Source organism: Emys orbicularis, chromosome 5, assembly GCF_028017835.1.
Source record: "Emys orbicularis isolate rEmyOrb1 chromosome 5, rEmyOrb1.hap1, whole genome shotgun sequence".
In the NCBI taxonomy this organism is placed as follows: domain Eukaryota; kingdom Metazoa; phylum Chordata; order Testudines; family Emydidae; genus Emys; species Emys orbicularis.
The window spans coordinates 37,212,482-37,231,331 of record NC_088687.1 but is presented as its reverse complement, the minus strand read 5'-3'; the positions used below and the strand labels follow the sequence as shown (position 1 = coordinate 37,231,331).

The window sequence follows — 18,850 nt, the reverse complement described above, 5'->3', positions numbered from 1 at the left end:
GACAGGTAATCATACATGCTGGATTCAATACAACAAACTAGATAGCCCTCACTCTGCTGCTGGACTTCTGCCTGCATTATTTTTATTCTTGCAGGGCTCTGTTTATTCTTTGGGTGGGGAAAGTGGGTTTAATTTGCAGGGGGCGGAAGTGGGGTTATTGGCCAAAGTTTAGAGAATGTTTATTAGGTTTATCAGGCTCTCATGCTGCCTCTCTAAACTCCCTCATAAAACTCCCTTGTTTCCTAGTTCCTCCGGTCACCTGGAGCTGTCTTTTTAAACCCCTTTTCTCCCTGAGTTAGCCCCACCCCCTGGTCATAGGACTCTAAATGGATTAGGGATCGAAGGATGGCAGGCTAGAGCCTCATTAGGAAGCTCTCAGCCTTGCCTAGTAGGCCACCAGGCTCATCACATAGCCCCCCAAACAGACCACACTACACCTCTACCCCGATATAACGTGACCCGATATAACATGAATACGGATATAACGCGGTAAAGCAGCACTCCGGGGGGGCGGGGCTGAGCGCTCCGGCGGATCAAAGCAAGTTCGATATAACGCAGTTTCACCTATAACGCGGTAAGATTTTTTGGTTCCCAAGGACAGCGTTATATCGGGGTAGAGGTGCATAAACTTCAGTCAAGCAGGCACACAGTAAGCACGCAAGTACACAAACTAACAACTCACCCCAACGGTCACAGTCGCTCCTCCTTCCCCTGGAGAACTCCCTTGCAAAACTCTCCTGTTTGCTGCTCCTGTTCCATTTAAAGATTATCTATTTCTTTCGTGACTACAGCACTGCTGCTTAGTATAATATAAATTAGTTGCAGCTGTTAAGAGAATTTGCTCATTTTCTCTGAAGATGGTCTGCATTTCCAAGCCAAAATACTGAGCAGCTTTTAAAAAGGCAAAATTAACAGTTCTTCAATGAAAGTTTACATTTCTTAAAAGCCTTGAAGGCAAAAAAAAAAAAAAAAAAGTTACCTCTCAGTATTATCAGATTATAACCACACACACTTACAACTTGTTACTGAAAACTGCTGTAAGAGCACTACAACCAGGAGGTAGTATGAGTGCACTAGTTAGTTTAATGCACATTTCAGTCAAGTTCTTCAGTTAAAACACAGTTCCAGGAATGTAAATCCATATCCATTCCAAGCCCTCCAGTTCACTTGTTAAGTATAAACTGATTTATGGATTTGATTTTCATACATAACTTCTATTATACTTTGTTTACTGAAATATACTTATGGGTTGTGCTAGCTTACTGAATAAAACACTATGTCAGTTGTAATAGAATGTACTTTGTGTGAAGGCCATTATCTTTAACCCAAGATACTGTTAAAGTTCAGAAGCAATTAATAAAACGTGGTGATTTTTTATGTGGCTTATGGTAGACCACATAAGAAGAGGTATTTACCAGATAAGAATTAATAGTGTTCATGTCGTGAAGATTTATCAAAACATTTGACTATCTCATAGAATTTATCCAAGTCAGTGCCTGGCAGAGGCAGGACTCAGCACTCAGCAGTAATACAATGTTATGAATGGCTGATTATAAAATGCTGGTATTTTCCAGATTGCTGGCCAAATTGGTGCTGAGGCGGCACATGTACATTTATACAGATGAACTAGGGGTTTTGTCATGGCTTTTCATACACCCCCCACTAAAAAAGAAAAAGAATGTAATCACATTATATATAGGCTCTAGTGGATTAACTCTGAATGCACGGACTACTGTATTCTCTCAGTGCCAGATGCATTAGATGCACATGATGCTGCTACAACTTAGAGGAGAGACTTTGCCTCCATTGAACAAAAACATTTAAACATATTTATTTCTTATCCCAAGAAATGAAAAAGGGAAAAGTGGGAAAATAAGAACATTGTGCAGTCCACTTTTTCTCCGCAAGAGCTTGTCAGCTGCATCTACACATCCTTCTCCTCCATATCAGCTCTTAGCTACTAAGGCACGCTGAAAGTAATGGCTCTGGCTCTTTTGAAGTCTTTTCACATCTTTTTTACATTGGTTTTTAACCAAGGGCCTGATTATACAGCTGCTGCACCAAGCAACTCCCTTCAAAGTCAATGGGAGCTGCTCACATGAAGAGGCTGCATAACGAGGCCCCAAACACTACCAACTCTGAAGCAGTCTTTGTGCTGCCTATGCTAAATGGAGGAACTCTATAGCAGCAGGGCATTTGATGTGAGGCAGCTATGTATAGGGCTCATTTAAAATTAATATTACTCTGAGGGGAGAGGGAGGAGGAGGAGGAAGGAGTTTAATTGATCTTGGGCAAGTGTATTATTATTTAGAACCCTCGATGTGTTTGACAGTTTGATTTCTGTGAGTTTTGAGATGCCTTTTGTGCGCGTTTGTTTAGTTTTCAGTTTTTACATAAAAGAAGCTCTACAGACAAACGGCACATCAGAGCACACTCTATGGGCCACTACAATACCAGCAACTGGATATAATCACGCAAGTTACACTGGGAGGCAGGAACGAAAAACAAAGCTCATTTGCTGTAGCCAAGCATCACTTATTTTGAGTTTCAGAAACGGTCTCCCTAAAAATAAGGTACCTCGTGCTCTTAGGATGAGAAGCATTGAACTCCACTCCCCTGCCCTTCCTCAAGGAAAGGCTTATGCCCTTCTTCTCACCACCTACCCACAGCACTCAATATACAAGCCCAAGCCCACCCTTCCTACAGTGGGGACTGACTAAATCCTTCCGACACAGCAACTTTTCCAGATAGCCCAGACCAAGGGCCAAATTCCACTCACAAGAACAGGCTTTGACACCAAGGGATTGGTTCTCATTTACAGTACAACCAGTTTACATCACTCGGTGTAAATGTAATATACCCCCACTTTAAGGCCCCTTTACACTGGCAGAGTGGGGTTGTCATAACTATAAAGGGAAGGGTAACAGCTCTCCTGTGTACAGTACTAAAATCCCTCCTGGCCAGAGACTCCAAAATCCTTTTACCTGTAAAGGGTTAAGAAGCTCGGGTAACCTGGCTGACACCTGACCCAAAGGGCCAATAAGGGGACAAGATACTTTCAAATCTTGGGGGGGGGAAAGGCTTTTGTGTGTGCTCTTTGTTTTAAGGGGTTGTTCGCTCTTGGGACTGAGAGGGACCAGACATCAATCCAGGTTCTCCCCATCTTTCTAAACAAGTCTCTCTTATTTTCAAAATCGTAAGTAAAAGCCAGGCAAGGCGTCTTAGATTTACTTTGTTTTCTCAACTTGTAAATGTACCTTTTACTAGAGTGTTTATCTTTGTTTGCTATACTTTGAACCTAAGACAGAGGGGGGTCCTTTGAGCTCTTTAAGTTTGATTACCCTGTAAAGTTACTTTCCATACTGATTTTACAGAGATGATTTTTACCTTTTTCTTTAATTAAAAGCCTTCTTTTTAAGAACCTGATTGATTTCTCCTTGTTTTAAGATCCAAGGGGGTTTGGATCTGTATTCACCAGGAGTTGGTGAAAGGAAGGAGGGGGGAAGGGTCAATTTCTCCTTGTTTAAGATCCAAGGGGGTTTGGATCTGTATTCACCAGGAGTTGGTGAAAGGAAGGAGGGGGGAAGGGTCAATTTCTCCTTGTTTAAGATCCAAGGAGTTTGGATCTGTATTCACCAGGGAATTGGTGAGAGAGTTTCTAAAAGCTTCCCAGGGTAGGGAATGGTGGCAGCGGACCAGAACTAAGCTGGTAGTTAAGCTTAGAAGTCCTCATGCAGGCCCCTACATTTGTACCCTAAAGTTCAAAGTGGGGATACAGCCTTGACAGGGGTAAAAGCAGCTTTAGTGTAATTGAGAATTTGGCCCCCAAGACTCCAAAGCATCAGACTGGAAAAAATAATAAGCAGCAATTGTCTCCCAGGCTCTAACTCTCAACTGAGGAGACGTGCCATGAGTAGAAAGAAAAGCCCTCCTGACAACTCCCACTTTAAGCACTGGCGGTTTCCCACACCGAGCTCTGAAAGTGCACAGCAGAAGCACTCTCCTCCATGCCCGGTGGTCTGCTACCACACTACAACCCCTGGAACACCACTAAATACATAAAGAATCAGAACAACTCTTCCCAGTTGAAACCTGTTCAAGAACAGGTTCTGATGTAGAGAATGCCTAATCACTGTAGCAACTTATTTATAACCCTAAACACGAAGAAACTACCTACAGTGAGTGGTAGGGGTTTTTTTTTCCAACTCTTGATGGGTGCACTAGAGGAAGATACATAAGTCTAAAGAGTGGAAGAGGCTATGCTTCTTCTCCTATGGCTTCCCTCTGCATTGAGTGAGTAGAACAAACAAGTATCAGAGGGGTAGCCATGTTAGTCTGAATCTGTAAAAAGCAACAGAGGGTCCTGTGGCACCTTTAAGACTAACAGAAGTATTGGGAGCATAAGCTTTCGTGGGTAAGAGCCTCACTTCTTCAGATGCAAGTAATGGAAATCTCCAGAGGCATCTGAAGAAGTGAGGTTCTTACCCACGAAAGCTTATGCTCCCAATACTTCTGTTAGTCTTAAAGGTGCCATAGGACCCTCTAGAACAAACAAGTTGTAGGTGCAGATAACACACACAAGTTAGGAAGCAGGTAATTATCCCTACTAGAGTTTACGAGCTTACCTTTGTGAGGTAAAGAATGAAGGGGATGTATAGGCATAACACCAGCTTAGCTTGTCTCTGCGTATTCCTGTAATGTAAGTCTTCCCACCTTGTGTAACTGCTTAATCCTACCCCTTAGCCTCATGAGAGCAATGTCTGGGCTTCAGGGAACAAGTCTAATTCATCAAACTCCATCAAACCAAAAATATCCTTTAAACTTAAAAAAAAAAAAACACACACACACACAAAAGGCAAAATACTAGACACCCTTTAACACAGAAGTGGAAAATAAAAGTGCAGACTAGCATCTTCCCAGCCCTTTTCCCACACCAAAGGGACAAACGAATGGGTTAAAATACAAAATAAGCATAAGCACACAGTGAAGTTTGACTAGACAAAGGAGGATCTCTCTTCTACCTTCTCTCCAAACCCTTAGGCTGCTTCCAAGTTTTTTTTCTTAACATTTCCTACCATAGTGGTAGGAAGAGTGGGAGCTCTAGCACAGACAAGTTGCTAGCACTTTTAGACCACCATGTCACCCAGCTCTGCTCAAAGCAAGCCTAGACATCGTGGTGATAGAGACAGCTAGAGTTCCCACCAATGGGAATGCAACAGTGGGAAATATTAAGAGAAAGCTCAGCATAGATAAGGCTTAAGTGAGCCTCCACCTACCAGTCACATAGGTGCTTTTGAAAATCCCTCCCCCAATTATTGAGTCAATAGGACTTTGTGCTACTAATCATTCAGGCATGTCTTAAAATCCCATCCTTAACTACCCTATTACCACCGCCAATATTGCTGGGCAATAGAAAGGAATTCATGACAAGCACTCTGCTTACTCCTAAGACAATAAGGAATTCCCCATTTTCATCAGGAACCCACTCAAATGAAACACTGCTTCCCCACCTTTCTCCCTACCCCTCAAATAATATAATTGAAGATTAGGGAAAAAGGGATTAGGGTAGTAAATGGTGGAGTTACTGCACTTACATGCCTGAACTGAACTAGGTAACTAGTTACAGTGAGTTTGGTGCTCTTGTCCTAGTCCCCATTTCTCCACATCACTGAACAGGTTAGTACGATGTATAGTTTCTGTTCAGAAGACACCAGCAGATGAGGATGGAAATGCACCACTGGAGCATTTTACAGTGTCTGCCCGCTCCATGCCCAACCCTGGCCAGTGATTATTATTAATAGAGCACAACACCAAATGTCTGCTAGGCACTTCCCGGAACAAATAAAAACTACTTAGTCCCCAGCCCCAAGAATCTTACGATCTAAGATGTAGGTTTTCAGACTGTAGGGACACGATGAGGTTATCTGGGGAGCAAGCGCACCTTGGAGCAGGGTGGGTGGGAGGACGCTGGGTTCCTGCCCCCAGCATGCCACCACCATCCTGCTGCCTGCAGCACTGGGCCCCTCCTGCCCCTGACCCCTGCCATGCAGTGCTCACATCAGATGCTCTCACCAGACGGCTGAGAATCTGGGCACCTCTAGCTTAAGGCCATGCTCTGTAGAGCCCTGAGTGCAGGGGAGGAGGCTAGCCAGGGAAGGGCTCTCCTAGGGAAGCAGAGTCTGGAAGATGGAAGCTCTGCTGGGGGGAGACAGGCCAGCCAGGGGGAGCTGCTGTGGAGGAGCAAGGCTTGGATAAGAAGGGGTGGGTGGAGAGGTGGGAGCACTACTGGGGAAAGATGGGGTCTGACAAGGAGGCAGGGGAGTTCTGCTGTTGCTAACAGGGCCCAGGCTGGGTGCTCTGCCAGATGGGGGTGGAGGCACCCTAGGCAGGCATTTACCCCAGGGTTTGGATCTGGGTGCCCACTGAAAGGTCAGGCATTGGATTTCCATTGCCCAGCAGCCCCGGTCTCTTCAGAACCCTGTGGGTCTCAGAAGCTGCTCCTGCACTAACCTCCTTGTCCAGGGCCAAACCGATGGGACCCAGACTCATCCCCCCCACACACACAGGCCTCCCCCCATCTGCCCTACCAACTCAGCCCCCTCCGTAGGTGAGGGCCCTGGAACTCACTGGTCACATGGGAATTTCCCCTTTCTTCCCCCTCATGGGCTCTGAACTCTGCACCACCTGGGTCCTCCGCTTTCCCCTGCACTGAGGGGGCCACTCACGGGACATGACTCTCTGAAGAGAAGCACAGCAAAAGGTGCGTGAACCTCTGATGTAAGTATTCTCCTCCCTTTCACCCTCAACTTGTCACCTAGATGGAGCGAACAGCAGCCTGCGGTGGGTTAGCATTTGTGGGCTGGGTGGAAGAAGAGGGTCTTTACAGGGGATTTGAATAAAAAGAGGATTGAAGCCAGGATTGAATGTGTTTTTCATGCTTTGGCCAAGTGAGCAGGAGGATGGGGTAAGAAAGAGCATGGATAAAGGCAGAAGATGGGAGCAGAGGAGGACATGCTGAAGAGAGAAATACAATAAGGAGATCTGAGATGTCAGCCAGTGGGCTTGTGCAGTGACTTAAAATTCAAAAGAAGGAGACTGAACGCAACCTGTTGGGCAAGAAGGAGCCAGTAGAGAAGTTCAATAAGGTACCTATGTTCAGATGGATGGGTGAGGAAAATTATTTTAGCACCTGAATTTTGGACAGACTAGAAGGGAGTGATATACTGATAGGTATCAAGGAGCTCAAGAGGAGGAAGTTGAAGTAAGCAAGGTAGGAAATTACCTGGATATGGAAATATATTTCTTTTCAGTCATCAGCACACAAAGAAATAGGTCAGTTGACCTAGCAGCTAAAGAATGGGTAATTTTTCAGAGTTGAGGGAACTCAGACAAATTTGTAAAGATTTGGTCTAACTTTTTAAATATCTTGATTAATTCCTAGCAGATGGAAACTGAGATGTCACTCTCCTTTCCCAGCCCTGTCCCCTCTTCCTTCCTTTCCTTCCCCTCACTTCCCATTCCTTTGCTTTTTGTTCTTTTGTCTTCTTTTCTGTTCTCCCCTTATTTTTGGAAGGGAAAAAAATGAAGGAAGGAAGCAGCATGACTTTATAACACCCTGAATGTATGTGGAGAAAGAGCCAAAGCCCAGTGTGCAGGAAGGATGGGGGGTGACATGTCATGACACTGAGTAAAACTGGCATACTACATCCTGTATTAGTGACTAATTACTACAAAAACATTTTCCCTTCTACCTAAAAGCCTTTATCTGGCTGTATTTTAATGCAGAAAGTGATACCATTCCTTAGAGAACTGCATTTCTAATTTTGTAAAGAAATGATTTTCTTCTTTTACAGTAAATGTTACAGGCCTGATTCTGATCTCACACCAGAGTAACTAATGGCTTCAGTGGACTTAGTCACTCCTGATTTACATTGGTGTAAGTCAGGTCAACATCTACTTGGAGTGCATAATGACTGATGCCCTAGAAGATCACATATGCACAGTCAGCATTGGGGGGCAAACAATCTCAAATCTTCGGTTCGCTGATGACATTGGTGGCCTGGCAGGCAGCGAAAATGAACTTGCCAATCTTGTGAAATGATTGGATGAAACCTCTGCAAAATATGGCATGGAAATCAGTGCAGAGAAAATCAAGCTGATAAACAAAGGTGATGGGATCAGTTCACATATCACGGTCAGTGGACAAGAGCTGGAGACAAGTATTTGGGGGCAATCATCACTGATGAAGGATCCAAGGCAGAAATTCAGGCAAGAACTGCGCAAACAGCAGCAGCAGTGGCAAAGCTAAAGCCAGTTGGGGGAATAAGAGCATCTCCCTGGAATCCAAACTGAAACTGCTGCACACATTGGTCATCTCCATTTTTCTGTATGCGTGTGAGACATGGACCCTTACGGCAGAACATGAACGGAAAATACAGGTAGTAGAGATGAGATGCTTCTGTAAAATCCTGGGCATCTCCTACTTCGACCACGTCACTAATGAAGAGGTCCATAACATCACCCAATGCGCTGGGTCATCTGAAGACCTCCTGACGACCGTGAAGAAGCACAAGCTGAAATGGTACGGCTATGTAACAAGATCATCTGGCCTATCCAAGATCATCCTCCAAGGGACAGTACAGGGGAAGGAAGAAGAGGTAGACAGAAGAAGAGATGGATTGACAACATAAAAGAGTGGACAGGAATGGACTTCGTAGAGACTCAAGCACTGACACACAATCATCGGGGTGGAGACAATTAGTTGATTGCTCAATGCGGTTATGGGAGTGATGATCATGATGAAGAAGTCAGGTCAGAGTCAGGCCCTATTGATACAGACAATTTCCGTGTAATTTTATTTTTGGCACAAAGGGAAGAGGCTTTCCAATTTTGAAAACTGGTTTCCTACCTTGAACAGATTCTTGGTTACATTTCCTACTTACTTTGCCATTCTAGGATAGGCCAGATACAATCAACATCTGGAATCAATCTAGCAGGCCTTCCTTCCTTCCGTACTGTTCTAGTTGGCAAGCATGCCTTTGTACCTTCATGACAGCCCACCCCTCTTCCACCAGCATCCTCTAAGACAGCCAAAAATAATGTTAATCACATATATTCACATGACATTTCAAAGAGTACATGTATCTATTGGGGGGCAATGGAAGGGTTATTTGTTTTCACAAAAGGCAGTCTGACAACATATGCACCATGTGATATAACAAAACCCCTACCAGAGAAGATGCATGATATTTTTTTGAGCTTGGTGTCCCTAGTTTTTCAGAGGAAGAACATTTATTACACATAAGTAATATGTGGTAGTGGAATAGAACATTCAGAGGAAGGAGAATGCAGTTATGGAGAACCCACACTTGCCAGGACCCACACACACAGTGAACAACATGTATGTGGAGAGAGGAAGGTACCCATCCTTAGCAGTGTGGAGAGGAGCTTTGACGTGGGCTGTGACCAACAGATCTGATACTACGTGAATCCTCTAGCCAAGATACCTCCTTCTTTGCGGCTGTCTTTGCTGGTGCTCCACTGCTTGGAAGGAGGAGTCCCTCCCTCCTGGCCCATGCCAAGAACCCCTGCACAAAGATTGCTTCTTTGAGCTCTGTGAGGGAGGGTAGATTTGCCCTGAGTTAAATAGGCTATGTAAGTCCACAGTATTTTTATTAATGTCCAAATCTTGGTCCCCAGCCTCTCTGCAGGCACAGAGGACCAAAATGCAGCAGAATTGCTGCATTTCCACTGTGTGATGGGTGGGGAGTATCCAGGATGTTAAGAGACTGCACAAGGGGACTTTAATTTTATCTAAGCATTCATACTATGCTCATCAATTTAATACTGACAGTGCTGATCAGTGGACCCAGGCCAAATGCGTCCACTGACCCCCAAAATCCCACAACAAAGGGAAAGCTGTGACACAAACAGAACACCCAACTCCCCAAGGAGAGAGTAAGCCCAACTTTAAGGCTGGAGAGAAGAGTTTGTTCCAGTTAGAATCCTCATGTACTTCTTTTTTTTGAGGGGGGGGGGCGGGGGGGAGTGCATCTTTTTACTTGGGCTTGATCAAGAGGGACTAGGATTTATTATTCATTAGCACCATGTTCTGGAAGACGAAGGTATGGGGATAACAATTTCTATACACCCCTTCTACTTGCAATGCTAACCCACCTCACTCCAACCACCTTTCTTTGATTTTTTTGCTCAAGTGGACATTCCATGGAAGGGTCTCATCACCGGCTGCTTGTTAAACTTTTTTTTTAATTGAGTGAGAGTGTAACAAAAAGCAATAAAAGAGCTTTTCCCTAAAATAAATGCCTAGGATTCAACATGAATACACTCACTGCAGAATCACAGAGCGCAAACTGTGTGGAACAAGTGCACAAGAACGTCTCCATTGTATTTCTTGGCCCTGCTACTGAAAAAAGACACCACACATCTCGAACTTTGCTTGAAGTGGTTTTCAATATTATTTGATGTTAAGGAGTCTTCAGTGGGAGCAAGGGGATTTTCAAATCCCTGGAAGAGGCATATTGATTCTTCCCAGTTGTGTGAAATTGACAATGCATTAATAAGATACTCTCTCTGTGTGTACTAAAATACATGTTCTAAATCAGGGATCTTAAACTCAAATCACCACAAGGGCCACATGAGGACTAGTACATTGCCCAAGGGCCGCATCACTGAAACTTTTTCATACAACGATACAAAAGTATAGTCAAAAATGAAAAAAAAGAAGAGTAATATAGTATGCTATTAAAAGTCAATGTATTCACTTTTTTAAAACTGTAATGCGAAGAGGGGTTTTAATAAAATATAAACACCTGTAACTATTCCTTATGTGGTCAGTAACACTGATGATGATCTACACTAACAGTCTATCAACATAGCTGTAATGGCAGCAACTTTTTAAAGTAACTATTCGTACAAAATACATTGCCACTTTTAACAAACATTCTTCCCAACTACTCACAGCAAAGAATCATTCATGCTGAACTTCATACTTCAGACTGCTCATCTAGTCCATGAGGCCCTGCCCCTGCCCCGCCTCTTCCCACCCCTTTTCTGCCCCCATTCCAACCTCTTCCCCAAAGTCCCCACCCCAACTCCGCCCCCTCCTTGCCCCTATCCCAACCCCTTCCCCAAATCCCGGCCCTGCCTCTTCTCCACCTCCTCCCCTGAGCGCGCCACGTCCCCGCTCCTCCCCCCTCCCTCCTGGAAAGTCCTAAGCGCCGCAAAACAGCTGTTTGGCAGTAGGAAGCACTGGGAGGTAGGCAGAGGAGCAGGGACGTGGCGCGCTGGGGGAGGAAGGAGGGGGGATAGGGGGTGAGGGGAGCTTGGCTGCCAGTGGAGTCGGCACCTATGGCGGGCCACAGAAAATAACTCCGTGGGCCGCGTGTTTGAGACCCCTGTTCTAAATGCTGTCCAGAGAAAAGTGATTGGAAAGTTGAAATATTATCTGCAGAACCTATGATGTGAAAATTGGTGTCCTTTAAACAAACAAACAAACGTTACCTAGCTGTCACTCATCTCATTTATTTTTATACCCCAGTGGCACAGAGACTGCAGATGCTCAGCACCTTTGAAAGTCAAGACATAAGTGAGTTATTCAAGGTCACGCTCAATCAGAGCCAAAGAGCCTGTTAGTCCCAGGTTTTATCCCCTGGGCAACATTTCATGTAGGGACATTTTTAATATAAACCAAGAAAAGAGATGGGATTACTGAGCAATTCTGTATATTTTATAAAACCAATGAACTTAACTGGGCACTGATGCAGCAATGGGATCTATCCTCAGACTCCTACACCTGTGCAAAGTCCCAGTGAAGTCACTGGACTCCATACAGGCATACAGGTCTAGTCAGGCAGATCCTTTTGCATGTTCAGAGCCGATATCAGCAAACCTGACTCTGAAAATGGGGATTTTCAAACTTGTAGAATAGACCTATGTAGACCAATGGAAGAGAAATGATTATGTCTCAAGCCAACAAAGAACAGGCTTTCTGCTGTCTATGGTGTAGAACAGTAATGGAACTGTATACAGTGCAGTTAATTACTAAGAAAGGATAATATTACTCTGTTAAAGGGGGGGCAGGAATTAAACAAGTTATGTGGGCAAAGCACTTTTCTTTTTTAAAGCAGAACCTGATGGGAAGGAAGAGAAGCTGGTACAACAGGATTTAGCCATGATTCAAGATACAAAAAAACACTGTGTTTCTTAGTCAAACACTTCTTTGACTAAGAAAAATTATAAGATTTTTAAAATGTACTGCTGTATTGGCAGGCACTTCAAGAGTTAATACCGAGGGTCACTTCTGGATCATTGCTAATAAAGCTCTGTTACCACATGTGCCTTTCAGCTCCTTGTTCCTGCCTACACCATAACAAAACCCATTACAGTTCTATTGACAGGCAAACACCCATTTATATGAGAAGTACACTGCATATTTTAGGCAATCAGAGTATAAAAGCAGATTCTACCCTACAGCACTATATTGTTATTCTAAAGATGGAATCTTCTACCTGGCAGAATTAGGTTTCAAAGTTTTTTGGGGGCAAATTATTTTTATTTTATTTTTTTCAGTTTTAGTTGGAGACAAAACATTACACTTAAATGCTTGAGGCAAATCTTCCTGTTTTATTGGTATTAGGTAACTGAATACGGATTATTAAACATGGCTAGATTTAATGTTTATTAACACACCAGCTGCTCCTTCCAGGTTTATAGAAGTTGTAATCTCGGTGCCAAATATAATTTATAAGACATTTTCAGCAAGAGGCAGCTTGTTGTCACCCCTTTCTTCTCCCTCTTTCCCCCCAATTCCTTTAAAGCCACGAGTCTACAAACAAATGCACCAATGCAGACCCTTACATAAAAAGAGAATCCTATTTAAGGCAATGGGATTCTGCATGGATAAACATGAGGGTCTAGAGCAGTGATCTATTTCTAGGATCAGTGCCTAACACAGTTTAAAAAAAAAAATTCTAAAGAATTTTATTGTGTGTTTTTCACTGACTGCAAGCTCAGGTTTCCTATCACCTATCAACCATTTACTACTAATGTCTTATAGAGTTTAAGAAAAGAATAATCCAAAGGTGCTGATTATATTTCAGCAGTAGTATTATTTAAGGCCCTAGATCCACAGAGTCTTCCACTCACAAAGAACAAATATTTGATTTTTGGTTTAAAACATATTAAGAAGAAAAATATTAGTACTTCAAGGAAAGTTCCTTCACTTCCACCTTGCATTCTCCTAGTCCCAAAACAGAAAGCGTCTACTAGGTAATAGTAATTTTCTAATTAGACTTCATGGTTGGAGGATTATTTTTTTAAATGGCTTTCCTGGATTTCCACTTGAAAAATATTTGTTTCCTTCCACTACCCTGCCATATATTCGCTTTCTCTATGTGCCCGTGCATACAACGTGCAAATATGTATGTATGTATGTATGCCCATATACACAAATATGCTCGCTCTTGCTCAATTTGAGTTGTGTGCTTTGTCCAAATAAGCTGTTTTAGAATGTGGACATATTTTCTAGTTTAAAACGTTTGTTACTACAAAAGTAGATTGGGGTTTTTTGGGGGCAGTGGGGAAGAAGCTCATGACAATTTGTCTAGTACATCAATATGCATTCACCAATTTTCAGAGTTACAAAGCAGTCATTACATATATTTTCCAAGACAAGCTTTTTTCTATTTCTGGGATCCATTATGAAATATTCTCCAATGTACCAAAATGACTGAATTAACAACAGAAGAAAATGGATTGAATCTAGAGTGGAAGCGGTGGGCGGAGAGGGGGGGAAGTATCCTGACCATCTATTTTTGTCCTGAAATGCATTCATCCTTAACTGGATGGTTATCTTCCTAGAGTACTTTCTATGGATAAAACATTGCAGAAGCTGTTTAAAGATCATGCTAAAACAATCTCTCATTAAAATTTTTGTTTTATGGAGGAGAGAAAAATTGTATTTCCAAATTTCATTTTTCAATTTCTGAAAACACAGTGTAATGGGGAAATGATTCTATGTCACCTTGAGAACACGCTATCAATTATCTACAGAATTCAAGCGAGCAGTCAATTACTTGTCCCTCACATGTCAATGCACCTTTCAACTCTTTTCTTGTAGGACACTTACATCAACATATTTAGCTTTCTTTTTACTATCTTCCTGTAATTCAGAAGACAATTTAGACTCCCATATGGTTACTATCAAAACTAACAGATGCCTAGCAAATTAAAACACAAATTATGACTTGTAATATGCTGATGTATCATCATCCCACTACATCTTGCAATTTACTATGAATCATAAGAAAAAAAAATAGGCTTCTGTCTGATGTGCTAAAGTTCTCTGTACCTCCCTTCTCTATTAGTTTAGAGTCAATGGAATTAGAGTATGGTCCAAATTCTGCCTTGAGACATACATACATGCAGTTTCCATTGATTGCAACAAAGGACAGAATGTGGCCTTAATTTACTTGGAAATAAGGCAACAGCTTAAAACTAATTTGCAGAGGGGAAAGCCAGTCTTGTGCCTTTTTGGCTTCATTCTGACATATAAAGAAGGCCTGAACGTTTTTGGTAATTAAAAAAATAAATAGAAGCTATTTTTCTTCCCTTTTGATTTTTGTTAGGAATTCAGGTTCTTCATAGGCTGGAAGATACTGGTTTTGTCTAGACTAGGATTTCAAGGTTTTTAGAATGTGATCGGTAACATACATTCTAGAAGTGTAGTGCAGAAACGGCAGAGCATGTCTTAACACACACTAAACTGATCAAGTTAAAGCCTGGGGCAGTGCTTTAGTCAACAAGGGCCTGGAAAGGGAAAGCTGAGCAACAGATAGTCAGACTAAATATCCCTTTCCCGTATTTAAATCTTTGTTTTGTTTGGTTTATATTTTGTTTCAGTGTTCAAGTAACGTTTTGGAGAAAGGACATTTGTTAGTGTTAAACATCCCTGCTTCTATTAAGGTGTTGCAAGCTCACATAATAACTTATCCAAGACTTCAAAGTCTTGTTTTGCTGAAGGATTACTTGGGCATTCCCAATACCTGAGATAAGACACGAGCAAGGGAGGGGGAAAAACAACAACTTTATTTATACATCATAAAGCATGCTCCTTCATCCCCTCCTACCCCCAGCCCAAAAGGGGGGCAGGAAACAATCCTGAATTTTATAAAATCCTTTGCAGGTCACCTCTAGCATATTAAATGTAATGTCTTTAACTCTGGGTTTTCAAAAAAATGTAACCTAAAATTACAAATGTATCTAAAGTTGTGATTTATACTGCATGTACAAACAAGGCAAAATTCTGTTGTTACCAACCCACCCCTCCCCAATGCAGCTCTACTGAAGTAAGTGTAGTTGGATGAAGATAACAGAGTGCAGAATTTGGGCCATGTTATCCGAGGCACTAAAAGATTAAGAGGTGTCTCCTGAAGGGCACAATTCTGCCTTCAAATAAAGAGGTGCAACTTCCACTAACTGGGTACAAATCTGTTGTTGCTGTTGGGTTCTGGTTTGTTTGGGTTGGGTTGTTTTTTTTTCCCATGTAAAAACACAAAGCTAAACAAAAGGAATTAGATTATTTTGTCTTCATTCCAAACATTAAAAGGTGTGAAGTTATGTACATTTTGTTCTATATTGTAAAGTAAAGATGGTATGTGTCTTTAGATTATGTGCCAATATCCCAACTGTAATTAAAATACCTATACAACATTTCTCTGTTGAAGGTTCCATCACTTTTCATTGTTCGAAATGGTGCTGCTCCTAACTCACTTCACTCCGCTATTTTATGATGCAGAAATGGAAGGTTTACGTTTTTTCTTCATTTATTTTTTTTTAAAACTGTTGATACAAACAGCACATACTAGGTCTTTGCTAGATGTTTCTGGAAAGGTACTACACACTTTTGAAGGGTTTATGCAAGATGTTTGAAAGAGAATGTTTTACACAATAACATTCTCAGTAAAAGATCTGAGCTTTCTTAAAACAACTAATGGTGCAGTTTTCCTCAATTACTGCTCTCCTTGCATAGGCAACTGAAATTATTTTTTCTTTCACATGAGTTCTGGCTCAGCTGAGTGACTGAACACTGAGCAAGTTGCTAACAAGTCAAGAAAACTACATTAAGCATACTCTGGAAGATGAATGCCTATTATTTGGAACTGTGGTACATGTCGCCTCTCCTCACAAAAAGCCAGTACTGTTTTGAGGAAGTAACTAAGACAATAAAAACACATAACACCTCTGTAGATGAAACACGCTGTATATCTCAAAGGGCTTTGTAAAGGAGGGCAAGTATCATGAACTGCATTTTGCAAATAGGGAAATTCAGATATCTAGGCCACACAACAAGCCAACAGCAGAGTTGGGAATAAGCTCAAGTCTCCTGATTCCCAGTCCAGCAGCCGCCTCTCCACTGCACCATACTGCCCAAGGAGCTTCCCTCAGAAATCTGGGATCCACCAATTCAACTGTAACACATGGAACTCTGCTATTCATTTTGATAGCTAAACTGAGTGAGCCTCAGCCAACCAACATGAAAGTAGTAAATAATTTGTTAGCCTCCTGTGTCCTTTTCATGCAAAGATATAAGCCTACATAAGAAAAAGACACTAATCCAACTGCCATTGTCCACATACTTAGGGCTAGTCTAAACTACCCGCCCGGATCGGCGGGTAGAAATCGATCTCTCGGGGATCGATTTATTGCGTCTCATCTAGACGGATAAATCGATCCCTGAATCGACGCGCGTACTCCCACCTCGTCAGGAGGAGTAAGCGCCGTCGACGGGGGAGCTGCGGCGGTCGATTTGCCGCCGTCCTCACAGCGGGGTAAGTCGAAAAGGATACGTCGAATTCAGCTACGCTATTCGCGTAGCTGAATTTGCGTATCTTAAATCGATCCCCCCCAGTGTAGACCTAGCCTCAGTATTTATAGGACAAGGAAAGCACAGTTAAATAGGGAGAAGAATAGTATCTCATTCATTGAAAATGACTGGTTGGCCAAGAAACACACCACACTTATTCTATATATAATTTATTAGGGTATCAAAATAATCCTTCTCCCCCTTGATCCTGAGGGCCACTGGAATGGTACACAAGTATTCTGCAAGTGCTTCTGTTTTTTGCTGGAAAACATCTGTGCTCACTGCATCATACATGTAAAGAAATTAAACACACACACCTTTAAAACTGGAGCAAACAAAACAACTGATATGGCTGTTGAAAGAGTACCATGTATGATAGGAGGTAAGAAAGGGACAAGTAAACATTAATATAAAATGAGTGTTTGAATTATTTTAAGATTATGTTGAAAAAATAAATCGAGTTTCTTTTTTTTTTGTTTTTGTTCAAAATAACCACTTTAAAAAACTATGACAGTCTTCCAGAGATCTTTACCAGGGCCACCATCTTTACATTCTAGGAAAAGAGACACCACATCATCACTAAACACTTGTTATCACCTGGTCCTTATCTATTTTTTCCATGGATGCTGAGATGAGACGGGAAAAATAACTGTTTTCCCATCTGTAATAATGGAGTTCAGAATCTTTTGTTGCCAACCTTTAAATTCCAAAGACCTGCATTCTAAGTCTGTGTTCACACATGCTTTCACAGTCCCCCCAGCACACCTACAGCATCTCTGTTTAATAAGTCTGTCTTCATAGATTCATAGATTCTAGGACTGGAAGGGACTTTATAAATACAAGAGCCCTCCTCCTGCTATAATAAACGATATATACATGGATGAGGCCATGTTTTAGTGTTTCCAATAACGTATAAACCCATCCGCTGTATTGACCCTGACTTTGTAGATTATGCATCACGTTACATGTGTGTCTCATTCAAAACAGGCATGTGAAAAACATACTAGAAATATTACTATATGCAGGTTACACTCTAATATACGGCTCTGACTACTCCATACACAACGCTACAGATGGTGTCACCGGACACTGTGCAACCAAGACAAGACCAGCAACACAGCCGCTGTCAAGCAAATGCTCAACCAAACCATTGTAAGAGCCTGGGCTTCAGGGGAGGGAAACACAGTTTCCTCTCCCTCCCGTTATTATTAAACAACAATATCTAATCACAACAAACCCCCTGCATATCCATACGAGTCACTGTGTAACCATCCTCCCAAACTGCACTGCTCCTAGAACTTGATCTGCATATATTATTGTAATGTCCCCGAGGAAAATCGTAGATCAACCCATTCTCCAGGCCTGGGTGTCTCCTCAATTCTCTACTTCTCCCATGACAAAAGGGGAGGGGAGGGACACTCTTCACACCTACAACAAAAGCAATTAAGAGGGAGGAGGGAAGAGGGAGAAAGCTTTGTTTCAAGATGCAGAGAATCCGACATGCGAACCTGTATGATGGGGGGGGGGGGGGGGAGAATGGATGTGGCTTATCTGGGAGACTGGGGAGGAGGATGAACATACACGCTCCACATATATGCTGGCACACACCTCTCTCGTGTTGTATTTTTCACACACTCCTGACTGTCCGGTGGCACCACAGCAATAAAACCGCGGCACTTACCCAGAAAATGACATTGAAGCCAAAGATAAAATATTTGATACAGCAGCTGACTTCGGGCCCTTTGTAATGCTTCCCGGACATCCTCTGGGCTCATGAAGACGCGGTACTGCAGCCAGAGTGGAAGCAAACAGACCGGGTTTGGTAGCACTGAAGGCAGGCGAGCAGCAGCCGGCAGGGAGGGAGCAGGGCTGGCTGGGGAGGGGAGATTAGCGGCTGCAGCAGGAGCAGGCTTAGCAGCGGCTCGGCTCAGAGATGCATGGAGCGGGCGCCGAGTCCCGGGGATGGCC

At 42.6% G+C, this 18,850-nt stretch overlaps 1 protein-coding gene across 2 annotated transcripts in view; it reads right to left on the bottom strand.

Moving 5' to 3' along the window:
* The window catches only part of TSPAN5 (tetraspanin 5), a 116,676-nt gene extending 98,032 nt beyond the window's left edge, over positions 1–18,644 (bottom strand). For both annotated transcript variants that reach the window (XM_065405231.1, XM_065405232.1), the window contains exon 1: positions 18,564–18,644. In XM_065405231.1, coding sequence (XP_065261303.1) covers positions 18,564–18,644 — 81 coding nt within the window. The remainder of the gene's footprint in view (positions 1–18,563) is intronic.
* Between the last annotated feature and the right edge of the window lie 206 nt (positions 18,645–18,850).